Consider the following 23,143-nt stretch of genomic DNA (forward strand, 5'->3'; position numbering starts at 1 on the left):
AATATATTTTTTTTAATTCTATTTTTTATTCTTTTCTATTGTTTTATTCTAAATTAATTTTTCTATTTGTTCTTTTCTATTCTATTATAACCTATTCTTTTGTTTTATTCTATGCTATTCTCTTTTCTGTTTTACTCTATATGGTTGCATTCTGTTCTTTTTTGTTTTTCTATTACAAGTTCTGTTCTTTTCTGTTGTACTCTACTCTATTCTTGTGTAGTCTTAATGTTTTGTTTCTTGAATGTTTCTCGTTGGTTGACTGGGCTGGTCTGATCTTTTGCAGACAAGTACAGCGAATAGCCGCTTCTCTTCAGTTTTGCGGGAATCATTCTTCCTGGAGCTGATTAGCTATTCCCGCAGGATTCTGAGTGTTACATTGTGTTGTTTGTTGATGTTGACCTTAAAGCAAGACTCATCCCCAGAAATGACACACACAAACAAACGCATATACAGTATGGCGATGCTTTTTCTGTAATTCTTTAGCTAATTTGCGTCTACGACACATTTCGTAGAATGTGCTATTTTTAACTACTTCAGATGAAGTCGTCAGTGTGTTTTAATTGCAGGGACAGATGTGAAACTGTAATTAACTTGTGCGTACTGATATGAATGTTAATGATGGTTAATGCTTCCCCTCAGTGTTCGTAACATGTCGTTGGCTGCATGTTTAGCCTGGTGTTCAGCCTCCATCTCCTGCTCGGTCTCATAGTAGATTTCCTGTTTCCTTTTGATTTTGATGTCATTGTGGTTGTCTTTTCATTTACGCCAATTATTTTACGTTCTTTTTTTTTCTTTTTCTCGCCCTCCCTCTCCTCCCTGAACTGTGTATCTATAATTTACCCCCTTGTTACCCCCTTGTTGGCCCTCTCGTCACAATCACCCCCCCAACGTACTCAAGACGTTGCCCTTCCTTCTGCTGTCCCTTCACTGACTGATGCCACTACTGACCATGTAGCGTCCAGCCCGGCCGAGCGCAGCGGCCCGACGCCCTCCGCCCCGCGTGATGTCGTGGCATCTCTGGTGTCCACCCGATTCATCAAGCTGACATGGCGACTTCCTGCCGAGCCGCACGGGGAGAACATCACCTACTCTGTGTTCTACAGTCTGGAAGGCACTAACAGGTTAAAGACGCTGACAGATGTGCATGTGTTTGCTGTTTAACGTGGGCATGCATCGTTTTAAAGAACGGTGTACGCTGCCTCTGCAGGATGCTAAAGGAACAGCAACAGGAAATGCAAACTGTAACACTGTGCTAATGTTTAGAATAGCATAATAGTACACTACACTTACTGATTCTCCATCAAACATTTAGGATTTGGGAGGAAGGTGTCTGGGGTCAAATTATAAGAATTGGTCATTAAAGAATACATTGATTGACCACTAATCTGAATATTTGGGTGAATGCATCATCTACAGTGTTTATGGATCTGAGTATACAGTATATTCTGGGGATTTTCAGTATTTTAAAAAAATGTAAAATACACTGTTAAACTACTTGATTTAACAATTTAAGCAACTTAATCATGGTGTGGAGGTCACGTCATCCTATAATGCAATGTCTCTTCCTACCATTTCCCATCTGATGTCCAGGGTTGTTGATTAAAATTATTAAAAACATTCAAGTTTAATGAATGTATGAGTGTTAGATTAAAAATGTGAAACTAAATTAAAATTATAAACTTTGCCTGAGCGACTAACTGAAATAAGTTTGAAGCACTAAAATTAAATAAACTGAAACGAATAAACGCATAAACTGAAATAAAAATGAATTAAATGTAAATAGTCATATTTAGAAATGAATGGATTATAAATGTCTGCCTTGGCAAAATTTCTAAAACATAAGGTTAAGTATATTTTTGGAAATAAATATGAATTAAAACTTAAATGAAACTTAAATAGTAAAAAAAAAAAGAATGGAAAACTATTTAGTTATATATTATATTTAATTAATATTAAATTCAATTATTAATAAAAATGAAAAAAGCATGTAAAATCTTTAAAAATTAAACTAAAATTCAAATAAAAACAAAAAAAGCTAATTCAAAATATAGATTCTTAGCTGTTAAAAAAAAAAATTTACACTACTGAAATAAACAGTTTTTTTAACATCTTTTTTTGTTTATTTTAAGACAGATTTGATCCAATTTAATTAGCTAGCTTTGAACTATTATTATTATTATTATTATTATTATTATTATTATTATTATTATTATTATTATTATTTAAAGTTTATTTGACAGGGACAGCGCACAATTTAGACAATGCACCAGAGTTAGCTAACAGCTAATTTGCATCTGTTGTCCCTGGGCAGGTAGACAAAACTAAAAATTAAACAACAAATATTATAAAAATCAAGCTATAAATGTATCAGCTTGCTTAATAAGATTGTCTTCAGAATACCTCCTGTAGAAGGCGCTTTATGCTGATAAACGCACTTTATATATATATATATATATATATATAAAGTGCGTTTATCAGCAGTTTATCAGCGTGTTATGTTATGAATTACGTTCTGATGCATTCTGGGGCACAAATTTGAGTTCGGAAAATCTGCGTTCACATGCCTCACTAGCATGTGAACCTAATTTTTATGCCTAAAATCATACATCAGACACTTTTGCGCTATTATGATTTCATATTGCGGTTGTTTTGCTCGCAGGGAGCGTGTGGAGAACACCAGCGGACCGGGAGAGATGCAGGTCACCATCCAGAACCTCGTCCCCGACACCAAGTACACCTTTCGGGTGGTCGCGTCCAACACTAACGGCCCGGGAGAGAGCTCCACCCCACTTACAGTGGCCACCCAGCTGGAGGGTAAAACACACACGTACACACACTTCAAGTCCGCCTTTGACCGCTCTGAGGTTTCTCTCTCTTGTGACCACACTGCTCTTGTTTGTGCGTGTCCAAAGCTGCCGGCCGCTTGTTTACCAGACGCTGTTGATCTGGGGACGCTGTGGTTTCTACACACACTGCCTCTTTCTGTCCGAGCTGTGTGAGTGTGGAATTGTAAACATCTGGGTCGGGAAATGTCTGGAAGCATGTGTCAGGAAGATTTTCATGGATACAGGCGACTAGTATTAATGAGACGAGAGCTCAGGGATGCAGGTATGGTCGGAGCTGTCAGGAAAAAGGCAGCCAGTGCTTCTGCGAGCCGATCTTGGCCACGGTCGGGTGAAAACGCCAACTGGCTTGTGCATAGGGCAGATGCAGACAGGAGGAGAAGGAAACTGCATCCCGGTTTGTATCGTATCTGTCATATAGTCAGATCAAGATTGTGCATCTTGCATCCAACAGGCATGCATGCATTTTTGGTGGATCTCCAGAGTTTATGTCCATGCATGCTAATATTGCCTATAATATTGATTCACTAACAACCAGTCAGTTTACATTTTTCAAAAAAAAAAAAGAACAAAAAAAAAAAAAATATATATATATATATATATATATATATAGATATATAAATTTCTTAGAAATTTTAATCGAAATTCCAAATTGAAAATTACTTTAAATAAAATGTTATGATCTAATCAATTTCAAAAGTATTTAATCCATATAAATTACTATGAAGTATCCTGTTTAACTCCAAAAAAAATTAAAATACATGAATGCCATTCAGTAGTTTGGGTAAGTATTTTTATTTTTTAATCAAAAGTGATAGTAAATATATTAAATAATATTAATTAAAATAATTTCTCATTTTAAAAAAAATGCTGTTCTTTTGAGAAAACAAAAATAATTTTAAAAAGTCAATTTCCACAAAAAATATCATGATATTTGAATGATTTCTGAAGGATCGTGAGAATTGAGAAATTATGCTGAAAATTTAGCCTCGCATCACAGGAATAAATTACATTTTAACTAGGGGTGTAACGATACGCGTATTCGTATTGAACCGTTCGGTACGACGCTTTCGGTTCGGTACGCGGTACGCATTATGCATACCGAACGGTTCGTTGGACTAATTCATTATATTAAAAAAAAAAAAAAAAAGAGAAATATAATGATATGCGTTCAACAAGGTAGCCCAATAACCCAAACGACGTAACAGGCAACGCCCCTGACACTCCCGAAGAAGAAAAAAACACCAACTTATGTTTATGTTATGTTATGACTCAGTCAGGCGCTCGCTCACTCAGTACGCGCTGAAGGCTCGTTGCAAAATGGCCAATGCGTTTAACAGACTAGAAAAAGAAGATGACTCTCAAACATATTGTTTGAGATGCATGATTCCATCTATGAGCTGCTCGATCAGAGTGACATGAGAGCCCCTCCTTAGAACATTATTTGTAAATCCATGTTATGGTAAGTGTGCACGTGAAGTCTTTGCACACTTTCTGAAATCCACACTGTGGTAAGTTTGCACACTACACTAGTGCTCTGCATTCTTTCTAAAATCCTATATAGTGAGGGCTTCGCGCGGTTGCTTCATTGCTTTAAAAAAAAAAAAAACACCAGCGTGAATACTTGAAACATGTCAACTCATTTACGCCGACATCACCTTATTGTGTCAGTATCTGGGAAAAGACGAAAAAAAAGGAGAAACATGCACGCAACAAACTATCCCTGCAGCATTTAGACACCAGTATTATAGCTTACAGGGAATCCAAAGTGCACCCAAACACCAGACCTGTTGGTTATTTTAGGATCTTATATTTCTGGTCTGTTAAATGCATTAGACATTTTGCAATGAGCCTTCAGCGCGTGCTGAGTGAGCGAGCGCCTTAGGGTCCGTTCACATATCGCTCCTAAAAACGCGTGGAAAACGCTGAGCGCGTCTTTCTCCTCCTTTCCAAAGCTCTCGGGCAGAAGCGCTCATGAGGCGTCTGTCTTTGCTAAGCAACAATGACGTGCTCTCTCCATGAGACGCGGAAATTTCAGCGAAGGATAAATGGATTTGCAGCTCTAAAAATCGCTTGCAGTAGCTCTGCTACTAAATTTATTTCAAAATTGCAATCCATATACAACTATGATCAGCTGTTCCTTCATCTTGGCTGAGCTCTCAACGTTGTTACGGGAAAGGATGAAGCTGATTGGTTAGTTCTTGTCACATGACCCGCGGTGCGCTTGCGGCATTCTGAAAAGTTGAGATGTTTTTGCATTTTGCTGTATCTAAAACGTATCGAACCGAACCGAACCGAACCGTGACATCAGTGTATCGTATCTAACCGAACCGTGAATTTTGTGAACCGTTACACCCCTAATTTTAACATATATCACAAGACGAAGCAGTTATTTTGAATAAAAATAATATTTAACTGTTTTTATTGTATTTTTGGTCAAATAATTGAAGCGTTGATGAAGAGAAGAGCCTTGAACTCTCTATCAAGGGAATTATTGCTTTATTAAAACAGCAACTGTTTTATAAACCACTAATATTAAATGAAGTCAAATGTATTAATATAAATAACAATAAAAAAGCAATATTTATAATTATTTAATTAGTTTTAAAGCATCTTTGAATATAGTTAGTTTTATTTAATTTAATATATTATTATTAACATGACTTATTAGTGTAGGATATTTGTAATTGCCATGCAATGTAGCCACATAGTAAAAATGATTCAATACATTACTTTTTAATTATATTCTGTATTAAATCTTTATTTTTCAAATAAGATTTCCATCATGCATTAGATATTTATCAGCTTTCTAATAAAACTTAAGAGTAAGGACTATTTTATGTATTTATATGTTGTGATAAAGGTTTTTTTTTTGTTATCAAGACAATTTTATAATCATTTTTTTCTTGCTACAGACGAATGTACTTGGAGTTTGTGGATTGGGATTCATCCTACTAGCGGTTTTGTTTTCTGCACTTCCCGTTTAACTCATTTGTCCAAAACGAATTAAAGCAGCACAGTTTTCTTTTGTTGAGGTCTTTCTAGGTCAAAACTCCTCGGTTTCCTTTGCATCCCACACGTGGACCACAATGCATTTCGCTCGTTTCGAGTGTCGAAATATCCTCAGCGGGATACACACGCTGCTTTCTCGCCAGAATAGTCTTCTTTTACCATCTGATATTGTCATTTTTTTAAGTATCCAGCTGCGGTGGGTTGAAACGTGTCGTCTTTTGTCACTACACGCCGTTGAAGTTTGCAAAAGCGCAAGAAATAAGTGTCAAACGAAAGAAAAAAGAGGCTTCAAGGAGAACCGTGCGCAGTGGAAGACGCTGAAGAAATGACTTCAGTGGCCCTTTGTGTTTTTAAATCTACTTAAAGCTGAAGCACAGACAAACACGCCTTCGTTTCTCCCGCTTCACTTTCACCTCCTGCTCCTGAAACTTTATCAAAAGCCAGAGATCCACTGTAGGGTTCTTGTATTGATGCAGGATTTGTCTCTGTGCTTTATTTCTCAGTCCAGGTCCCGGGTCCGGCTCCGAATCTGCAGGTGGTCTCTGTCAGCACTGCCTCGGTCACGCTGAGCTGGGACAGACCCAGCACTGGGAACGGTGAGATCCAGACCTACAGACTCTTCTACAGCGAGAAGGGACACGACTCGGAGCAGGTGAGGACGGAGGAAACATGTAGAAAGCTTCATTATCAAATCACAGCCATAAGCTCCCAGACTAACACAGACGCTGGCATCGTTTCTGCATTATTTGATTCATAATACCATGAAAGTATCCCGACAGATATGATTATACCATGTTTCTAATACATTTTATACAATTATGTAATTAATCGTATATATCATTTTTTGAACACTTACTATTATAATGATATTTACAGATGTTTTTAGACATTTACTGTGGTGATGCTCTGTTTTCTGTTATTAGTTTTTTGTATGTTTACTATTAAAATACAGTGTTTTTACATATATTTTTACACACTTAACTGTGGTACTACCATCAGTATCATGTACATCTGTTGTGATCATGCTTGTAACACCATGCATATAATTCAGTGTTTTTATATATAATTAAAACATGGTATTAAATTAGTTTTTGGTAGATTTTCTTTTATAATATCATACCTTTTTACGTATATTTTTGTACATTTACAATGGAAATATTGTCATATATACAGTACAGACCAAAAGTTAGGAAACATTACTATTTTTTATGTTTTTGAAAGAAGTTTCTTCTGCTCATCATTTATTTTAAACTGCCTGCATTTATTTGAGCAAAAATAAAGAAAAAACTGTAATATTGTGAAATATTATTACAACTTAAAATAATAGTTTTTAAATGTATTATACTTTAAATGATCATTTATTTCTGTGATGCAAAGCTGAATTTTTAGGATCATTATCACATGATCCTTTAGAAATCATTCTAATATGATGATTCATTATCAAAGTTGGAAACAGTTCTGCTGCTTAATATTTTTCAGGAACATGTGATACTTTTTTAGGATACTTTGATCAATAAAAAGTAAAAAAAAAAAATATATATATATATATATATATATATATATATATGTATATGTATGTATATATGTATGTATATATATGTATGTTTTTAAAATATCAATATTTTTGTAATAACAACATACACTACTGGTCAGTAATTTGGGGTCAGTAATTTTTTTTCTTTCTGTTTTTAAATTAAATCAATACTTTTATTCAGGAAGAATGTGTTAACCCTTTCGAGTCGATTAACGCATATATGCGTTTTGAGTCATTTTCACCTGATAACCCTGAAAAGAACTTAAATTACACTCTCAGTTTTAATCGTACAGATAAGAGCAATACATCTATCAAATCTGTAAAGGGTCTAGTTTTTTTTGGATACAGACATAATAACAAAAAACCTTTGTGCACTTATAAAATAAAGATAACAAACAAGGTGCGCTGTCTACAGTCTTTATCTCCGCTGATCGTCATGTACAAACATTTCATTAAAATGAACTGTAACTCCGTGAATACTCAACGAAGAGACATGAGAGAGATATCTATAGAAAGCCTGGAATGTCTACTTTTAAACTAAACAAGTGCTGCCGAAAACAAATATTCTGAGATAAAGTAATCCATATGAAAACAACGCAATGTCTGTTTTTCATATCTCCGCTCATTATATCTAATGTGACCACGCCCCCGCGCTGAACACGCTATTCAGATTCAAACTGAAGCGCGCGGCTTGAATACGCCCACACAGAAGAAAAAGCAGTGAGACTGTTCTTCAAGTTTTTATTTTATTTTACTGTTTGCTTCGCGATGAGAGGAATAAGACATAATTCACCCCAAAAAGATGTGATGTGGTTGAGGATTTGAGAAATGGATTTCCTCAGAAAAGAGAATGAAGCGCTTTATTCAGCAGAGATCATAAACATGAGTAAGTCTCTTTTTATTTATTTGTACTAGTTTTCACATAACGTGTAAACATTTTACTAGTTAGACTTTTTCCAAATACTTTTTCCAAACTATAATTCCTGACTAAATGTATAATCAAGTGAAACATTAGGAAGTTTCAATAACAATATACAATACTATACCATTCAAAAGCTTGATGTAAATAATATAAATGTGACAAATAGAGATAACTCTAACAAATGTAAAAACAATGCAATTCTTTCGATTTATTCCCCCTAAAAAAAACCTGAAAAATATTATCAGCTCTTTTCAACATTAATAATAATAATAATAATGATAATAAATGGGGTTTATTTGGTAGAAAATAAGATTAAAATAAGAGAAAGGATGCCAAAAAATTTGCCCTCAGAGTGGCACAGTTGAATGAGAGGCTCATTATGCAGCTCATTATGCAGGCCTTTGTCTTCTCAGGTGTAAATCACAATGATATTCATGATAGTTGACGCCTACTCGCATATGACTTTTACCAACAAAAAGTGTTTTAGAAAATTTAAATCAATATATTGTTTTCTGTGAATGAGTAAACAAGATGATTTTCACATCATTCAGAAAGAAAAATTCTAGGCTACAAGCTCCAGTTCTCAACTTTTCCGGCAACCAATTTTATGTATGTGTTTTATTGCCTTATTCAAGTGATTTAACATTTTTAGTTTTTCACTAACCATGCATAACATTTTTTTTCTCAAAAATACAATCATGTACATGCATGCATTTCACATATTATTATAGCCCAGTTTGTGCTGATTACAGTGATATTAGACTTTACCCATTTAGATATTTATAAGAAACTGAAAAATGCACAAATGTCAGGGCATGACAAAACTTCTCAAGGCCCCAAAAATACCCTTAGACTCCAGAGGGTTAAATTGATAAAAAGTGATAGTAAAGAAAATATATTATTAGAATTTCTTATTTATTTTGAATAAATGCGGTTCTTTTCAACCTTTTATTGATCAAATATATTCGACAGCAGAACTGTTTCCAACACTCATAATAAATCAGAATATTAGAATGATTTCTAAATGATCATGTGATCGACTGATGTAACATGTGACACTGAAGCCTGGAGGAATGATGCTGGAAATTCAGCTTTGCATCACAGGAATAAATTATTTTTTTTAAGTATATTCAAATAGAAAACTATTATTTTAAGTTGTAATAATATTTCACAATATTACTGTTTTTTTCTGTATTTTTGATCAAATAAATGCAGGCTTGATGAGCAGAAGAAACTTCTTTTCAAAAACATTAAAAATAGTAATGTTTCCAAACTTTTGGTCTGTACTGTATATATATATAATTTTTTTTTCATGGTAAAACCATTTTTTACATTTATTTTGTGCATGTGTTGTGATCATGCCCTGTTTTGAGCATTCGTTTTTTGCACATTTACTATTGTACTACCATTTTTATTTTTTTGCCAATATAGTTTTACATATTTATTTTTCTAATACAATGGATTTCCTTCCTTTTTTTTTGCAGAATGATTTTATCCTATTTTTTTATGTAGTTTTTTGACATTCACTATTATAATTCAACATTTTAAATATATATTCTGTTTTCATTTACTATGATCTTACCCTGTAAAACCATGTTTTTGACATGTATGTTGTTGTGCATCATATGATAGTAATACCACACTGGATTAGCATGCATACGCTACGATATATGAATAGCATAGTATAAAACAAAGTCCCCTGGTATTACTTATCATGATAGCACCACAGCATTATTATGTAAAGATGTTAGACAACCATATAAGGAGTCAGTTACAAAGAAGTCTTAAAGAGACAGTAGCAGAAACAGACAGAGTCGAAAACTCTGCGCTTGTTTTTATGTTGACTAAATGTGAGAGTAAAAGCAGAGCAGGTTAGTAACTGATGTTCGTGTGTTTTCTGCAGGACATGGACGTCACGGGTCTGTCCTACACCATGACGGGGCTCAAGAAGTTTACAGAGTACAGTTTCAGGGTTGTGGCGTATAACAAACACGGCCCCGGCGTCTCTACTGAGGACATTGTGGTCCGAACGCTGTCTGACGGTGAGCTTCATGAAGTCTGACGCTTAGACGTGTTACTCTGAACATCCTGGATTGATTTTCTCTCTCTGCACTTAAAAGTGTCTGTGTTTAGATGAAGATTTGACGTTCACTGTGATTTGATCTTAGTATTCATGAGCATGTTTCTGTGTCAGTGCTGTCACAAGACTCGTGTAAGAGACATGCTAACATGATCGCTTTAGCGCAGTCTTAAAGCACAGTAATTAGCATACAGGAAGGAAGATGTTTTTCATTGGTTCAGGAAAGCAGTTGGGTTTTTTATGGCTGTGAAAGGACAGAAAACAAGTGCATCAGTGTTTTCTCAGATGTGAACAAAATATAATATTTTTAGTTCATCTGATTGAGCAGCTCCCCACACTATTCGCCAAACCACTCATAAAAAAAATATAATAATAATGTTAGAAATTGCAATGCTCAAAGTGATGGTTGAATATAGTTCATTCAAGGCTTGAAAAGATCTTGAAATGTGTTTATTTATATTACTTAATTATGCATTTATTTATTTACCTAATGTTTATGTATTTATACTTTTATTGATAAATATATAATAATTATTACAATTTTTAAAAATTGTTTCATTAGTATTTTTAAATGATTAAGATTTATTTGATTAATTATCTGAATATTGCTCTTCTCTGCAGACCATTTCTACAGAAGTGAGAATAAAATGTATCAAAAAAATTATTTATTGAATACATCTTAAATTAAATAAACTAACTAAAACAATTTATTATAATTAATTATAATAAAGTATTCTTTTCTTTTATATTAATACAAATATTTATTTATAGTATTTTATTTATTTAAATAAAATATTTAAACATTTTAATTAGCCATTTTATACTTTGATATGCATATAAACGTAAACTTAAAAAAACTATATATATTATTATTATTATTATTATTTACTTTTCAGCATTGGATTAATTATATATTGATATATTCTCTCGTTTTCTTTTTAATTAATCAGTGTAACAAAATGTTATTTATTTATTTATGTAATACTCTAATAGGCATAATAATAAATATTGCTTAATATGGGCAGTTTTTTAGTTAAAATATTTTTTTAAATAGAGATTTTTCGCAATTGTACAAATTATCCTTATATCAGAAATACAAAATGTTTGCTCGCCATTAAAAAAAATTTTAAGTTTTTTTTTACCGCTGCGTTCAAAGTCACGTGAAATAAATTTGGTGAAGAGCTAACTTCATACTTTAGTAAAAAGCAATAAAGTAAATTTGTAGGCAAAATGAGGGCAACATAATTACGCTTACAGTGAGACTATGTAATAATCACACACACTCAGTCCGCGGCAGAACACACACAAGTGTAAATAATATAATGAAGTGTTTTATTAAAGCGAGCCGTTGACGCTAGCACGCGCACAAACACACACTTCTGTCTCCACCGCGAGCGTAATCCTCCAGTGCTCTTCTGAAAGAACAAACAGAGAAACGTCCGTCACGAGTCTTCAAATGCCTGTCTCGGTGGATGAAGCAATAATTTGAGTGTTCTCAGTAATAAACCTGTTGTGTGTTTCAGTGCCGAGCGCCCCGCCGCAGAACCTCACTCTGGAGGTCCTGAACTCAACGGTAAGATCCTCTTTCATTAGTCCAGAGCTCTGCTGATGAGTGAAACCACGATAGCACATTTCACATTGATTTCAAACCAGTCGTCAAGTCACAGATCCTCAAAGTAGCTTTATATAGTGTGACGATAATGCAATAGGACTAGTAAACACTCAACTTCAGTCCAAAGGCATTGGATTCAGAGATTCAGTCGCCATTCAGTTCAGTTCCAAACAAGGAGCTTTTAGAATACGGAACAGAATAATTAGAATATGGAAGAAATTGTGCTTCATTGTTATAAAAAATGACAGCACAGTGCAAACCCTGAATCTTAATGGTCCCAAAAGTAGCTAGTCGACCACTTTTTTTCAAGTTCTTCTAATCTTGGGGTGATTTGACTCGGACGTGTTCTTGACAGTTCTTACGAGGTTCATCTAATCAGTTACATTTTGGCCACGAAAGGGTTTCTGTAATAAGTTACTGTTAAATGTGATAATTACTCATCAGTCGCTTCCTAAAGCAGAAGTGAATGGTTCGTTATTAGAACTGAGAGTGTGTGTGCTTTCGTGTGCATGCTTCCCACCGTCAGAACTGTTTCCTGTTTTCATGGAGCATGCTTGGGTTTTTTCTTCATTCATTATTGCGTAGCCTGAAGGCTTTGCTCCTCTCAGCTGTGGTTGTGTAATGAAGCATTGGCTCTGACAGCTCTCTGGCTGACGCACTCTTTACAGATGACACCTGAAGAACTGCAGACCTCCAGACGTTTATATGATGCGCTCCGCTGCTTAATTAAAACTTTTGAGACTCCACTCTTTCGCTGAAATGGCTTTGCTCCGTCTCTAAGCTCGCTGTGTGTCCCGTTTTACGCCCCAGAGCATCATGGTCCGGTGGCAGCCGCCTCCTCCTGGTACCCTGAACGGAGAGCTGACGGGGTATAAGTTACGCTACAGGAAAGGACTCAGGAGAGCAGACGCAGTAGAGATCTCAACCACACAGCTCTATCAGCTCATCGACGGTACGACAAACCCTCCTTTACTTTCGTTTCTGTATGAGTGTAGTATTTATTCCTAGTTGAATTTTTGTGCTTTTGAATTTTTATTTAGGTTTATTAAAAAATATTTCTTTATGGATTTATTTTATTTCTTTTATTTTTTGTTTTATTTTATATTATTTTGTTTTGTTTTATTTTATTGTTTTTGTTTTGTTTTATTTTATTTTATTTTATTTTATTTTTGTTTTGTTTTGTTTTTGTTTTTTTTTATTTTGTTTTGTTTTGTTTTCCAGTGCAACATTACTCATTTTTAATTTGTTTACATTTATATATTTATAATTTATTTCAGCTTTTAGAGTTTTTTTTATGCTTTTGTCTTTTTTTTTCTTTTTTTTCTTTCTGTATAGCTTTAAAAAAATTATTAATATTAGAACTGCAGCTTATTTTTATTTCTGTTAACATTTCTAATTGAACACTTTTAATTTTAGATTTACATTTTTTTATCTGATATTCATATTTTATTTTATTTCATCATTTATTTGTTGTTGTTGTTTTATACAACGTTATTGTAAATGTGTTATTTTTGTAATTATTTTATTATTTCTTAATAGCTTTTTTTATTTATTTTTTATTTTTAGCTAATAGCTGATTTTACTGCAACATAAACATATTTTTATTTCAGTTAGTTGCCAAGACACCATTTCTAGTTTTCATTGAAGATTTTAATTTAAGATTTTAATTTCTTTTTAATATTTATATTTTATTTCAGCTTTATTTAGTGATTTGGCATTTTTATTATTTTTTATATTTCTGTATAGCTTTAATACATTTATTTTCCAGTTTAAGTAATCTTAGAAATGCAAAGGCCAAATTTATTTTCCCATGTAATATTTAAATTTTTGTTAATTTCAGATTTAATTATTCACTCATATGTGCTTTTGTATATGTAATAATTTTAATTATATTTCCATGTATATTTTAATGATGGTTGTGGTTTTAAAAACATTTTTTAACTTCATTTAAAAAAGAAAATTCATCTAATATTTTTATTCCAACATCTAAAAAAGCACAGTTTTTAATTGCTTTAGTTATTGATAACAGCACTTCTACAGAATAAAATAATTAATGGTGACAAAAAAACCATCAGACTTATTAGAACACATTCAAGTCATATCTAGCACATCTTTTGACTCAAACCACTTTTGATAAATTGATAAAAACCCATTTGTGCTCAATAAATGTAAAAAATTAAAAAAGCACTATTCATAAGTCTTCAGAATAGTGTTTAGGTCGCTGCGTGGAGAGATCTGCCGCGTATGCAACACACAGTTTGCGTGGGATGCTGACACAGATGCTGGTTCTGTTGTCTTCAGGTCTGGAGAAGGGAAAGGTTTACACCGTGAGAGTTTCGGCCTCCACCGTGAACGGGACGGGACCCACGACCGAGTGGATCGCAGCCGAAACCTTCGAGAACGACCTGGACGGTAAACAAACTCAGCTTCCTGTCCGGATGTGAAGAACGGATCAAACGCTAGACTTCATCAATACTGAACGAGCCGCTGCATTATTCACCCGTCTGCTAAACGCTCTGGCAATCCTGGGAAAATGGCATTTGTTTAATGCACTTCTACTGTTACATGAAAAGCCTTTGAATTATTTGGAGTAATGTGTCCGTTTAAAGACTCTGAATGCCAAAACTTTACACTGGTGCATGGCTACTGAGTCTGTTACAGTAAATTCAATTGATTTGAGGCTTGAGAGAGCGCTGATGTGATTACTGGTGACATGGGGCTCAGATAATAGTGTCCAGAAAGATCCACCTTCATACACTGCTAGCATAAGAGAATGGATATAAGGAGCGTTTTGGGTCATGCACTTAACCCCAAAATCAAAGAGAACAAATATCACTTTAAATAGTTTTTAATTAAGTTGCATGGTAAAATGTTATATTAGAAAAATAAACATTTTCAGGCAGTTATGGCATTTCTTTTTTTGGGGCGTTCAATAATTAATTAATTTATTTCACCACAAAATAAACAGGAAAGTTACAGTCAATTATAATTTGTATGAAAATAGTAAGTGCCCAATGAAGATGAAAATAATAATAAATTATATTTTTCATTTTAAAAAAATATATTTTAGGGCATTTTTAAAACAAATGTAGGACATAACTTGTTTAGATGGCCCTAAAAATGGCCATATATATTTCATTCGATTTTCTTCTAATATGTATATTTTATTTCAGCTTTATTTAGTGATTTGGCATTTTTATAATTTTTTTTATATTTCCGTATAGCTTCAATACATTCCAGTTTTAAGTACTCTTAGAAATGCAACTAATTTTAATTAGTTGCAAAGGCCAAATTTATTTTCCTCTTAAAACATTTATATTTCCCATGTAATATTTATATTTTAGTTAATTTCAGATTTATTTATTCATTCGTATGTGCTTTTATTTAAATGCACTTAATAATTTGTATGCAAATATTAAGTGCATTTTGAGGACCAGTATTTGGGCATTTATTTTTACGAGCATTTTTTGCTTTGTGTCGAGAACATCCTGGGTCATGCATTTCAACCCAAAATGAAGAAGAAAATAATAATCAATTATATTTTTCATTTAAAAATTTATATTTTAGGGCATTTTTAAAACAAATTTAGGGCATAACTGTTTAGATAGCCCTAAAAATGGCCATATATATATATATATATGTCAATTTTTTGCCCCATTTTATAAGTTAAGCAGAATTACACATAATTGCCCATAATTTTGTTACTGTAATTGGAAGAATATTGATTGATCATTTAATTGCAGTTGTTTTTATTATACGTCATGGTATTATTTGTTGCATTCATTATATTTATTGATTATTTGAATAAATAGTGTGAGTAGCAAGTGATCGTCAGAATTTAAGGGGAATTTAATTAATTGTTGAATTCTCTTTCAAATGCCATCACAGTGAAAAGGATCCTTCATGGTCAGATATATAAATGGAAATGTATTATTACCCTGATGAGGACCCAGACCTGTCCTTCTGAGACTCGGCCAGTAATTGAAAGCCATATTTCTGTTTTGAAGGAAGTTGCAGGTTTGTTGCGTGTTTTTCCCTCCGTCCTCTTTAAAGAGCAGCAGGAACAAACAGACACAGAGGCATTTCTGCTGATTTAGACCGCTAAGTTGGATTAATAGCTCGTTTTTTCAGAGGCAATTGGACGTATGGAAGGACCCCGACACTGTGTGTGTGTGTGTGTGTGTGTCTTTGGGCTCATCTCCATCTGCTCAAATGGGAAGAGCTGTGTGACAGCCAGACCCAAGCATCTCTCTCTGTCTCTCTCTCCAGCGCTAATGCTTCGGCTTCATCCGCTCCTGCTTGAATTAGCCCCACAAATAGACCAGTGTTTGAAATAATGAGTCAATCTAATGACTCTAAATCCAAAAGGTTTTGTCTGAAATTAGCGGCGTTGCCTTCTAAATGAGAGCAGGCATTAGCACTGGCCCCTAAGATGAATTTAAATTGCGTTTTGCTAATAAAGCGAAGCTGTCCGTGCATCCGTTTACACAAGTTGTGCTTTTAAGCCTGGCTAAAACAAATATGAATGCATTTCTCTGCTCTCACGATACACTAATGAATGAATTTGTGCTTGAAAGCTGCTCCTGAGTCCTGACCTGTAAACATGCATTTGATGCTTTATTTTGAGACTGTTTTCTGACTCTCCTCTCATTGACTGATGTCATCTCAGTCTCTACACTATCAAGACAATTTACTCCATACTTCACCTTTCACTCTTAAGTGTTATTAGTGATTTTAAATATATTAAAATACAAATATCTGAATACATATGAAAGTTAAATAGTTTTTAGAATATATATATATATATATATATATATATATATATATGTGTGTATATATATATATATATATATATATATATATATATATATATATATATATATATATATATATATAGTTCATTTTAATAAAATGTTTAACTTGTTTTTTTATTATTAATAAAAAAAAACTACTATTTGAGATATATATATATATATATATATATATATATATATATATATATATATATATATATATATATATACTTTTATATATTATTATTTTTATTTTATTATTATTATTATTATTATTCAATTATTTTATGTAAGTATTTGTGTGTGTGTGTGTGTGGATAAGAATAAGTTTAATAAATTAAAATCTAACATAATTTATTTACATAACATTTATTTTCATTTATTTATGTAATTATTATAATATGTATTTGTTTATATGTGTGTGTGTGTATGTGTATATTTAAAATCAAAATTAAAAAAAATTGCTTTATATTCTCACATTCCCACTCGATTATATATTTTTTCCTTTAAGTTATTTTAAATTATTGTTTATTTACTTATTTATATTATAAATGTAATTTATATTTTATAAATTTTAGAATATGTATAATTGTCATGAAAATAAATGGCAAAATACAAATCATAATGGTCCTTTTTTTTTTTACCAATTATAATTCACTTTTAACCCTTTCGAGTCGATTAACGCATATATGCGTTTTGAGTCATTTTCTCCTAGTAACCCCGAAAAGAACTTAAATTACACTTTCAGTTTTAATCGTACAGATAAGAGCAATACATCAATCGAATCTGTAAAGGGTCTAGTTTTTTTTGGATACAGACATAATAACAAAAAACCTTTGTGCACTTATTAAATAAAGATAACAAACAAGGTGTGCTGTCTCCGCTGATCGTCATGTACAAACACGTCATTAAAATGAAGTGTAGCTCCGTGAATACTCAACGAAGAGACATGAGAGATATATCTATAGAAAGCTTGACATGTCTACTTTAAAATTAAACAAGTGCTGCCGAAAACAGATATTCTGTGATAAAGTAATCCATATGAAAACAACGCGATGCCATTTTTCTGCATTGAAGGAAACTTTTGGTTTGTTTCCAAGATTATCATTTTCTTAGTTTGTGTAGTGTCTAATTCAATTTTTTATATCAAATGTTATATAATATAGAAAAACCCAATGTAAATGGTGAAAGATGAGCAAGTTGTGTCTTGTGTGTGTCCCAGAGTCTCAGGTTCCAGGAGTGCCCAGTTCTCTTCATGTTCGTCCGCTGGTGAACCGAATCGTGGTGAGCTGGACTCCTCCAGAGAACCAGGAGATTTTAGTGCGCGGTTATAAGATCGGATACGGGATCGGCAGTCCTCACGCGCACACGGTCACTCTGGATTACAAGCAGCGCTTCTACAGCATCGATGACCTCGGTGGGTGCCACGCCACAATCACACGAGCGTGAGCTGTGTTTACAGACGCTTTTACACTTTATACTCATGTTTTCAACTCCAGATCCCAGTTCCCATTACGTCATCACCCTCAAGGCGTTCAACAACATGGGCGAAGGCGTTCCCATCTACAACAGCGCCACCACCAGACCTCAGTCCGGTAAGACTGCGCCACAGTTTGAGTCCTCAGTTAAACAAAAGCAGTCTGAAGTCTCGGGTATATTTGTAGAAATAGCCAAAAATACATTGCATGGGTCAAAATTAGCGATTTTTATTTGATGCCAAAAATCATAAGGATATTAAGTAAAAATATTTTGTAAATTTTCTACAGTAAATATATCAAAATGCTAATTTTTGATTAGTAATATGCATTGCTAAGAATTAATTTGCACAAATTTAGAGATGATTTTCTTTTTTGCACGCTCAGATTCCAGATTTTCTAATAGTTGTATCTCGGCCAAATATTGTCTGATCCTAACAAACCACACATCAATGGAAAGCTTATTTATTCAGTTTAAATGTGCATGAATCTTAATTTCAGAAATATGACCCTTCTGACTGGTTTTGTGCTCCTGGGTCACTTATAACACGCGTAACTGTGTCTCTCTCATATCTAGCATCAGACATGTTTGCGTTCTTGCTCTAGAAAGGAAGCGTGGTGTAGAAGTCAGTCTGCCGTATTTTTGTAGTGAAGAGAAGCGTGTGTTAAATGTGAGGCATCCGTCTGCCCCCCTCTGTTCTGGGACTGCAGGTGTCACGTCTCTCTTTCATTAGCTTGACGTCAGATGTCTCAGACAGACCCCCTGCCGTCCTGTCAGCTCCAGATCCGCCTCAGATCCCACTCTTCCCAGCCTTCACGCAACTTTTCTCCAGTTTCCCGAGCTAGAGCACAAAATGACCCAGAAATGAGTTGTTTGCTGCAATCATTTCTGGCTGGTTTCTGCTGAATCAGTGGAGATTTTCACTGAAGAATCAATAGCAATTCCAGGTGTATCTTAATTAAGTGTTCAGAGCTTTATTGATCAGTAACACACTGTTAATTACAGGAGCATTTGGATGTGCCCTCTAACATGAGCAAAAAACACTGGAATAGGACTGATAATTATTATTATAGTTTTAAAACTATTATTATTATCATTACTATCATTAAATACTATTATAAATAGTGCTATTTTTTTCCATTAATAGTATTATTGCAATAGTCATTTATATATATGTATATGTATGTGTTTTTTTTCATGTTTTTTATATTTTTATAAATCAAATAAAGTTAAAACACTGAATAATAATAATAATTAATATTATTATTATTATTAAATATGGATACAATAATTACTTTTTTATTATAAGTATTATTTTTATAAATACATCTTTTTTTCTCTTTTACAGTAAAATATTATTATTGCAATAGTGTTGTATTTTTATATATTTTTTGTATTTTTGTAAATCAAATAAAAAAGTACAAATATTTAGAATTTATTATTATTATTGAACAATGTTATAATATTTATTTTTAAATATTGTTATACATTTTATTTTTTATTCATTTAGAGTATAGTATTATTGAGAGTGCCTCTTGTTTTGTTTTTCTTTTCTTTTAATATTGTTATATGTTGAATATTAATAATAGTTATTATTAATAATGCATCACTGTGTTCTTGATTTTGGTCTTTTTACAGTCTGAGAAATGAGTTGGTGCAGATACTGAGTTTAAATTGTATTAAACTTGTATTATTTCTTCTTTAAGTCTTTAAATGCCGCAACATAATCCACAACTTATTATAGAAAATGTCCATTTGAGACCAACTATTTTTTGCATATATACTGTTTTAAGTTAAATATGGAGCTTTTTAATTCTAATAATATCTCTCTTTCTCTTTTTCATTCATTTTTCCTCTCACTTGTCCACATTAATCCATTTTATGTTGTCTGACCCTGATCAACCCTTGCATATATTTTAAAACCCATGTGATTTTTTTTATTTTGTTTTGTTCTTCATTTATCATGCTGCTGTCAGACCCCATAGACCCTGATATTAATTTTTATGAACTCTTTAATAACCCATACACCCCAGCACCCGACCCCACACCCATGTTGCCCCCGGTGGGCGTTCAGGCCACCGTCCTCAGCCAGGACACCGTCAAAGTCAGCTGGGCCGACAACTCGCTCGCCAAGAACCAGAAGATCACCGACTCCAGATATTACACCATCCGCTGGAAGACCAACATCCCCGCCAACACCAAATACAAGGTATCCAGCGTCTCTTCAGAGTGATAGATGTGACCCGGAGCACTAAAGCAGTCTGAAGTCTCTGGGGTATGTTTGTAGCAATAGCCAAAAATACACTGCATGGGTCAAAATTATGCATTTTTCTTATTTGCTAAAAATCATTAGGATATTAAATAAAGATCATGTTCCATGAAGATAAATTTAGATAATTTTTGATTAGTAAAATGCATTGCTTAGAACTCATTTGAACAACTTCAAAGATGATTTTCTCAACATTTAGATTTTTTTGCACGCTTAGATTCCAGATTTTCAAATAGTTATCCAAATATTATCCGATCATACCAAACCACACATCAATGGAAATTTATTAAGTGTTCAAAAACACTTTATTTCATAATTTAAACCGATATTCTGAAGAGGACTGTAGCGGTAACTGAAACTTAAATCATATAATTGTATTTGCTTGAAATAAAATAAATATTAATCAAAGTAAAAATTTAACTCATTTCAACGTGTAGTTTTTATTTAATTTGCTAAAATAACTAAAACTTAAAATTATGTTAAATAAAATAAATGTATAGACCATTAAAAAAAAATACAAAAACACAAGAAAAATTACTAAAAATTAAAAACAAAATAATTCAAAAACTGTCAAAAGCTCAAAGACACTTAAATAAACTGTTCTGAAGAGAGTATGTTTTGTTTTAAACAGTTTAGTTTATTTCCCGCGCTTGGAGCGCCCTCTAGTGTTCATCACTCAGAATACATTAACACCCGCTTGGACTGGAATACTAGTGTACTGCTTACTGCACACTACATACTATAGATTTGTTTAATAATCATATGTGACCCTGGAGCGTAAAACCAGAGATAGAGGTTTATACATCATCTGAAAGCTGAATGAGTAATATTTCCTTTGATGTATGGTTTGTTAGGAGGATAATATTTGGCCGAGATACAACTATTTGAAAATCTGGAATCTGAGGTTGCACAAAATAAAATTGCCTTAAAAGTTGTCCAAATGATGTTTATAGCAAGGCATATTACTAATAAAAAATGAAGTTTTAAAATATTTATGGTAGGACATTTGCACAATATCTTCATGGAACATGATCTTTACTTAATATCCTAATGATTTTTGGCATAAAAGATAAATGTATAATTTGGACCCACATACAATGTATTGTTGTCTATTGCTACAGATATACCCCAGAGACTTCTGACTGCTTTTGTGCTGCAGGGACACTTATGGTACATTTATCAGCGTTGTTGAATGTGTTTGTCTGATGCTTGTTTTGTCAGATGGCGAACACCACGTCTCTGTTTCATACGGTAACGGCTCTGAAGCCCAACACGCTTTATGAGTTCTCTGTTATGGTGACCAAGAGCCGCAGGAGCAGTACATGGAGCATGACGGCCCACGGGACCACCTTTGAGTCCGGTGAGATCACACCGCATCTTACTCTTCCACAGAAACACAGAATACTCTTTCATGAAAACAGCATCACTTATTTCATTTAGTTTTAACTCTTTAAACATGCACGCACCAGTCTTTCCACACAGGTTCGCAATTATGTTATGACTATTGCATATTATATAATATGCATTTCATAATTTCTTATAATTTGTTTGTTGATGTTGACAGAACATGTTTTTTGTTGTTTGTTTCTATCTTCAAAAAATGAATGCGATGAAGTGCATGAAATTCCTAAAACAGATGTGTCCTTTTTAAGATGCATGCAAACATATTGCATATTTAATTAATGTCTTATTTGCATTTTGTCTAATTTTTGCAAATTAGATTCAACATTCAACAAATCCCTTTACACTTACATCCATTAATTTCTATAAGAGCTGAAAATTGACAAGTAAAATTAAATATATACAGTATTGTTCAAAATAATAGCAGTACAATGTGACTAACCAGAATATTCAAGGTTTTTCGTATATTTTTTTATTGCTACGTGGCAAACAAGTTACCAGTAGGTTCAGTAGATTGTCAGAAAACAAATGAGACCCAGCATTCAAGATATGCACGCTCTTAAGGCTGTGCAATTGGGCAATTAGTTGAATTAGTTGAAAGGGGTGTGTTCAAAAAAATAGCAGTGTGGCATTCAATCACTGAGGTCATCAATTTTGTGAAGAAACAGGTGTGAATCAGGTGGCCCCTATTTAAGGATGAAGCCAACACTTGTTGAACATGCATTTGAAAGCTGAGGAAAATGGGTCGTTCAAGACATTGTTCAGAAGAACAGCGTACTTTGATTAAAAAGTTGATTAGAGAGGGGAAAACCTATAAAGAGGTGCAAAAAATGATAGGCTGTTCAGCTAAAATGATCTCCAATGCCTTAAAATGGAGAGCAAAACCAGAGAGACGTGGAAGAAAACGGAAGACAACCATCAAAATGGATAGAAGAATAACCAGAATGGCAAAGGCTCAGCCAATGATCACCTCCAGGATGATCAAAGACAGTCTGGAGTTACCTGTAAGTACTGTGACAGTTAGAAGACGTCTGTGTGAAGCTAATCTATTTTCAAGAATCCCCCGCAAAGTCCCTCTGTAAAAAAAAAGGCATGTGCAGAAGAGGTTACGAGAGTTACGATTTGCCAAAGAACACATCAACTGGCCTAAAGAGAAATGGAGGAACATTTTGTGGACTGATGAGAGTAAAATTGTTCTTTT

The 23,143-nt window shown here is 33.4% G+C and overlaps 1 protein-coding gene across 12 annotated transcripts in view; it reads left to right on the plus strand.

The window, feature by feature from the left end:
- LOC128014104 (neogenin) overlaps positions 1-23,143 on the plus strand; it is a 124,502-nt gene that overhangs the window by 92,009 nt on the left and 9,350 nt on the right. For 7 of the 12 annotated variants that reach the window (XM_052597368.1, XM_052597366.1, XM_052597362.1 and 4 more), the window contains 11 exons: positions 899-1,121; positions 2,660-2,814; positions 6,359-6,507; positions 10,215-10,353; positions 11,915-11,964; positions 12,814-12,955; positions 14,305-14,415; positions 18,019-18,213; positions 18,296-18,391; positions 20,249-20,481; positions 21,763-21,901. In XM_052597368.1, the coding sequence (XP_052453328.1) occupies positions 899-1,121; positions 2,660-2,814; positions 6,359-6,507; positions 10,215-10,353; positions 11,915-11,964; positions 12,814-12,955; positions 14,305-14,415; positions 18,019-18,213; positions 18,296-18,391; positions 20,249-20,481; positions 21,763-21,901 (1,632 nt within the window). The remainder of the gene's footprint in view (positions 1-898; positions 1,122-2,659; positions 2,815-6,358; positions 6,508-10,214; positions 10,354-11,914; positions 11,965-12,813; positions 12,956-14,304; positions 14,416-18,018; positions 18,214-18,295; positions 18,392-20,248; positions 20,482-21,762; positions 21,902-23,143) is intronic. The other 5 variants (XM_052597367.1, XM_052597363.1, XM_052597365.1 and 2 more) reach the window with 2 other exon arrangements.

Source organism: Carassius gibelio, chromosome B25 (assembly GCF_023724105.1).
Source record: "Carassius gibelio isolate Cgi1373 ecotype wild population from Czech Republic chromosome B25, carGib1.2-hapl.c, whole genome shotgun sequence".
In the NCBI taxonomy this organism is placed as follows: domain Eukaryota; kingdom Metazoa; phylum Chordata; class Actinopteri; order Cypriniformes; family Cyprinidae; genus Carassius; species Carassius gibelio.